The following is a 6,153-nucleotide window of genomic DNA, read 5'->3' as shown; positions in this document are numbered from 1 at the left end:
AATAAATCAAGGACAAACATTAAAATCAATAAGTGTTTAAAAAAAAGAGAAAAAAAATCATAAAAGGTTAAAAATAATAAAAAATGGTAATAATAAAAACTAGTAGGAAATGGAAAGTATATTAAAAAAAACAAAAAATGCTAGAACCCAAAACCTGGGATTTACCAACCAACATTTTTGCCACTAGGCTAGAACTATTTTGTTATCCAAATATCGCCTGCATTACTATAAATATAATAAACAGGCGCTGAATATAATTAAATAACAAATATAACAGTAGCAGGTTCTTGTAAACATATTCATCTTAATCCAGCGATCATTTTTCTTTCCATTTGAACATCAAAATTTTACAGCAAGACAACCAAACAAATGGAAGCTTCAAGGAAACTAAAACGGAGAAATGGAAATAGAAACTCGAAAAGGAAACTAACCGGTTGTGGCGAGATTGACCGACAGATGTAGATAAGGTTTCGTCTGAACCGGTCTTTGATCTTCCATTCCGTTCTTTACCACCAAGAAAAACGATGGTTTTCTTTTCTCCTTGCCGTCGACTCCTTTTTTTTTAGTGAACAGTAGCGGCTCCTCTCCAAAATTAGGGTTTTTCGGCTCTCCCCACTTTATGAACAGTGACCTCTCTTATATATGACTCATCATCCTTTCTCTCTTATATATGAACAGACGACGCTTGGAAATTTTGTCCATATTCAGCTTGTGGTCCCCTTCTTCTTCTCAACCAAATCCATTTACTGTTGGTAATAATTAAATTACCTTTTGGAATTTGCTTCAAGGACTCAAATAAATTAGAATACGTGTTTTCTCTTTTTGGATTTAAACTGATTTTGGGCGGTGTTGTTGCATTGTTATTGCAGAAGGATATCGTGCCGTGTTGAGCTTTTAACGAGGTCTGCAAGCGCAATGTCTTCAAGTATTCAAAACAAAACTGCATAAGTGATTTATCCGTTGCTACAACCTTGCTTTGATCGAGGAAAATAGTAGAGGAAGTTCTTGATTCACTAGAACAGTTTTCATCATCAGTATCCACAACATTTGCAGATATTGATGGTACCTGGAGTGCATAATCAATGAGGCTAGAAGATTTTTCACTGTTAGAGGCCCTGTGCTCATTCCAATACTTCTTCCTCACCTATCGCAAGAAGAAAAGCTACCTCAGATGGATCATCATCATTCGAGCTTCCAAGGGTTCCTGTTGTCGAAGATCCTAGCAGCGACTCTATTTTGTCATCCTTTCCTTGACCGAGAGAGTCTGAAGATCCGAGTGGTTGCTCAGAGTCTCTTAATAGAATTAGATTGCCAAATATTATGGTGGCAGAAGATATACACCCAAGATGACACTAGCACATTGGATAAAGATAAAATGAGAACTAGATGAGGAGTCTTCATCCAAAGCCGGTGTACAAGGCCTAACCAGAAACATCATACTGAAACAAACAACTGGAATACCAATTGTCAGCAACATGAGGAACTTAGAAGAATCGTTATGAAGCAGCACACTGTAAATTTGAGTGAAAACCGCAGCACTAAGCCCTCCATAACCTTTCAGGATTCCCGCCACTTTGCCTCGACTAACAGGGAAATTTCTCATGCTGGCTACTAGAACCAAGGTGGTTAACCACGCACTACCGTTGGAAGCAATAACAAGGGCAAACCAAAGCAGTAAGTAAGGAAGATTAGGGAGTGTTTGGGTAACAGCAAGCCAAAGAATACCATAACCAACCAAAGAAGTAAAAGCACCGACAGAAAGTATAAGCCAAGGCGGGAGTCTATTGCAAGCGATTCCGGGAAGCAAGCCAACATTTTCTCCAATATCATTAGCAACACCAAGGAGTGTAACTTGTCTTTGGTTGAAACCCAAGACAAATTTCAAAGAGTGTGAGTAAAGAGGAAGAGTAAAGGTGTTTCCTGATGCAATTTGAACCCAAACTGATGCTCCTAAACCTACCCATGGTGGCCGGCTTCCTCCTTTTAGAGTTAACATTTTTTTTACAAATAGTTTGTGATGTGAACTGAATATAAGTCCTTGACAGATATCATCACAAAGCACACAGACACCTTTTCCAGCAGTCTGCGCCTTGGAGCACGAGAGTCTCCACTGTCCATATCAGACAATATTGAAGCATCAGCTCTTCTCCTAAAAGAGGTTACCATGGAATCAATTTCTACAGCAGTGTCCACTTGACTCTCCAAATTTATGACAACGGCAATGCTGGAGAAACGTTTCTGTCATCAACTGAAGTAGGTGGTTGTTCTCGGTTTTCTTCCTAATGATCTGCTACGGAAATGTGCCTCAACCAACCTTTCAGCAGAAGTCAATGCTGATGAAAGACTAGAAAGTGTTGCTCTATGTGATTGTGATCTTTTTGTGGTGATATTGCATTGTTCACGACTTTTGAATGAAAGTTATGTTTGAACTATTGTAAACCTTGTTTGGGACTGCTATGAATTTCCTGCTACAACTTGTTGTTTGCGCCATATTCGACTGACATTGTTGCATTGTGAACTGACAGGTTTGGCAATGGAATGCTGCAGGCTTGGTTTCTTATTGCGCTGGCAGATGTACATGTGGTATTGATGATAGAAAGCGGGAAAGCCTTTTATATCCAAATATGCTTTTACCCAAAGACACATTCCAATTTATCAGCTCTGCACGAAGTTCTGTAATGGCGATGCCTTTTGGATGTAATCTCAATATATCCTTCTTCAGCTGCTCTGTGATTTCAGAATTTAGTTTTTGATCCACCTGCAACAACCTGTCTAAGGCAAGAAAAGCAGCTGCAATCCATTTTGGCACCTGCAGTTTTTCCTTGCTATCAAGACTAGAATCCCACTGGTTGAGTAGATCAGAGGCAATTCCGATCAATCCACTCTTGGCAGCAGCACCATCCTTTTGAGTCAGATATATCTGGAGAAGTGTTAAAGCTACTTGTTGGTGAAGGAGACCCCGTTGGTTAGGGAGATCACGTGGTTGCCGTATTGCCCTCATTTCATGACAATAGGTGATCCAACATTTTCCTGCTGCTGAAGGTTTAATTATGCAGCATTTATATTGGTATATTATGGGCCTGTTTCAAGTATGTTAGATGGCATCATTGAGCTTTCTAAGGCTGTCGTTGTTTTCCTAATTCGGTATTGCCTGATATGTGTGGGCAGTGAGAGCTCAATGCACCAACCTACAATTCAACCTTCCCAAGCCAGCAGGATTCCACACCCAACTAATTGAATTCGTCCTGCATAATTCAACCTTGGTATTTCAGTCCAGACCAAGCTTCACCTCACTGCATTTCAGACAACGTCAATCTCATTCAATTTCATCAACTTTAGATCACATGAGTTTGCATATTGGCATCTGATTTAAGCATTGAAACCGTGTTTACGTTCAGCGGCAGGTGAAGTGCTATAAGAGGCAAAAGAGCGAAATGAAGAGCCAAGCACTAATGGGAAACCAAAGTCTGGTAAGCATAATTCGAAGCCTGTAGGTCACCCTCGAAGTGGAAGTGTTGCAGGTTTTGCCTTTTCTTCGCTCTTCACAGCTGGCACGATAATTGCACAAATAATTTCTCCGTAGTCTTTGTCTGGTACTCCCAAAACACAACATTCTGAGACATTTGGATGCTCTACTATTACTGATTCAATTTCTAATGCAGAGAGCTTATATCCACCGTTCTTGATGATATCAACGTTCTTACGTCCTAAAATGATGAAATATCCATCTTTATCTGTAGTGACAGCATCTCCAGTCTTAAAGAATCCATCGTCTGTAAATGATTCCTTCGTTACCTCAAGAAGTTTATAATATTCTGTAAACAATGAAGGGCTTTTAACGCAAAGCTCGCCAAGCCCAGATTCCTCACTCTCATGCTCCTCATCTGCAAGAATCTTGACCTGCACACCAGGTAATGGTTTGCCAACGGTGCCTGCTTTACGCTCACCTTTCAAAGGATTTGACAGTGCCATGACAAATTCAGTCATGCCATATCGCTCCAATAAGCGATGTCCGGTGATGGATTCCCATTCTTGCATAACAGGTTGAGGAAGTGCAGAGGACCCACACATCATTAGACGCAAGTTCCTTGCACTAGATGCAGAAGTGGCTTACAGCTTGGGATCCATGACATGATAACCTTGTATTAATTGAGTGTACATAGTTGGAACTCCGATGAATACAGTTATAGCATCACCATCCTCATATCCTTCAGTTGGATATGACTCACGCAATCTCTTCCAAATTCCACTGACACTAAATTTCGGAAGAAACTCAACCGTGGAACTGACGTAGACAGGGACGAATAAACCATTGAAAAGCCCATTGACATGATGTAATGGTAGACAATGCAAAAACCGGTCAGCTGATGTGTACTCCCACACTTTTGTCAAGGCTTGGACCTGATCAAGGATGCTTCTGTGTGTATGAACAACTCCCTTAGGTTTACCTGTTGTCCCACTAGTGTACAAAATCAGTGCTGGATCTTCACTTGATCTTTCAATGTTTTTCAGGAAAATTCTATCTGCATCACTTTCTCCATTTTTTGAATGTCCGTTGTTGCTCTTCTCGGAGGACTTATTAGGAACGGGCGGAATATGAAAAAACCGAGAAGATGTTTTATTGGCAATGTTTTGCATTAACTCACTATGATCTCCAGTACTCAATATTGTAGACACATCCGAATTATTCATCACATACAGGAGCTCTACTTCTGGATAGCTGAGTGCAAGTGGTACAACAACACCTCCGCTAAACCAAGTTGCAAGTATTCTGGCAACAAATTCGGCAGATGGCTTAACTACAATTCCTATTCGAGCTCCTCCAAGATTTCCCTTCACATCATTTTCACACAAGAGATTAGATAAATTTTGTGCCGATGAGATGAGCTGATTGTAACTATAACTCTTCTGATCAGCTCTGATAGCAACACTACCATGAGCTACAACTTCTTGTTTAGCAATTGCTTTGAAGATGTCCATTAATGTAGTAGATTGAGATGAGGAGGAGTGTGACGAAGAACTAAATTGAGAGCAAGAGTAATTGATAGAGAAAAGTGAAAAGTGGTGGTGAGGGAATTTATGGTGATGATGATGATGATGATGATGAAAGGGAAGAAGCGGAAAGTGTTTGTTGAAAGTCTTAAATGAGTTGTTCATTTAGATGGTGAATTGAATATGGCGGTGGATCACAATTGGGTAGAGATTCAGGTTGAGGCAACTGATCTTCAGGAATCATATGGAAATCAGCAAAGTGATGGTTATGAGAGTGAGTTTCTTCAGGATGGGAAAGGTGATGGTTGGAATCAATTGTGGAAATGGCCAACTCATTTTCAGTCATGGCTTCAGTCATGACTACGTCATTGATGGTCTGTTCCTCAGGCATGACCACCTCATTGCTTTGTTGTGTTTCAAATATAACCATTCCATTGCTATGCTGAGTTTTTGGAAAAGCCACATCATTGTTGTGCTGCGTTTCAAATACTACAACCCCACCATCATTTGGAATCTCCTCGGAATTAACCTCAACATAGAACTTCTGGTCAAGAGTAGCCTCAGAACTAACAGGCTGATTCTCAGAGGGTGTTTCAGACTCGATTGATGGATTGCTAGGTGGTGCCTCATAATTAACTTGCTGATTGTTGTCCCACCATTTGCATCACTATGAGAAGCCTGTAATTCAGAAGTAGGAACTCCAGCACCGGGTTCTACTCTGGAATCAGAGAGATCACTGTCTGGCAGACAATCAACCCCGACTGGAGCATTTTTCAGATCAGGGGTCGCATCCACTCTATCTTCGTCAACAGTAATCATCTTATTTCAATATGTATCTAGCGGAGAAAGATGGAGATTGGGCCTGGACTGGAGGCCCAACATCGTCGTATCTTCTTGCTTGTGACTTCCGACGCTTTATTCTTTCAACTTATCGTTGATGCAAACCACGCTCTTTGTAAATTATGTATTTTCTTTTATAATCTTACGATTTGCAATGAATGAAAATTGCTGTTTCTTGTAGCAAGACAAAGACCTCTCTTTGCATCTTAGAAACTTCATGTATTCATGTGATGAGATGCTTTTTGATCATAAGTTATTCATATGCTATGTACATGGATGATTATGATTGAATGAACGAACGAAGTAATCGAACTATGAATG

General features: G+C 40.3%; 1 protein-coding gene and 1 pseudogene across 1 annotated transcript; both read right to left on the bottom strand.

Moving 5' to 3' along the window:
• Nucleotides 1-1,315: 1,315 nt before the first annotated feature.
• Nucleotides 1,316-5,903, bottom strand: LOC127127899 (probable CoA ligase CCL8; annotated as a pseudogene).
• Nucleotides 1,319-1,996, bottom strand: LOC127131405 (protein NUCLEAR FUSION DEFECTIVE 4). Its single transcript, XM_051060331.1, has one exon. The coding sequence runs from the start codon at nt 1,994-1,996 to the stop codon at nt 1,319-1,321; it is 678 nt and encodes a 225-aa protein (XP_050916288.1).
• Nucleotides 5,904-6,153: the final 250 nt, after the last annotated feature.

This window comes from Lathyrus oleraceus, chromosome 3, assembly GCF_024323335.1.
Source record: "Lathyrus oleraceus cultivar Zhongwan6 chromosome 3, CAAS_Psat_ZW6_1.0, whole genome shotgun sequence".
Classification (NCBI taxonomy): domain Eukaryota; kingdom Viridiplantae; phylum Streptophyta; class Magnoliopsida; order Fabales; family Fabaceae; genus Lathyrus; species Lathyrus oleraceus.
This window is presented reverse-complemented; position numbering and strand designations above follow the sequence as displayed.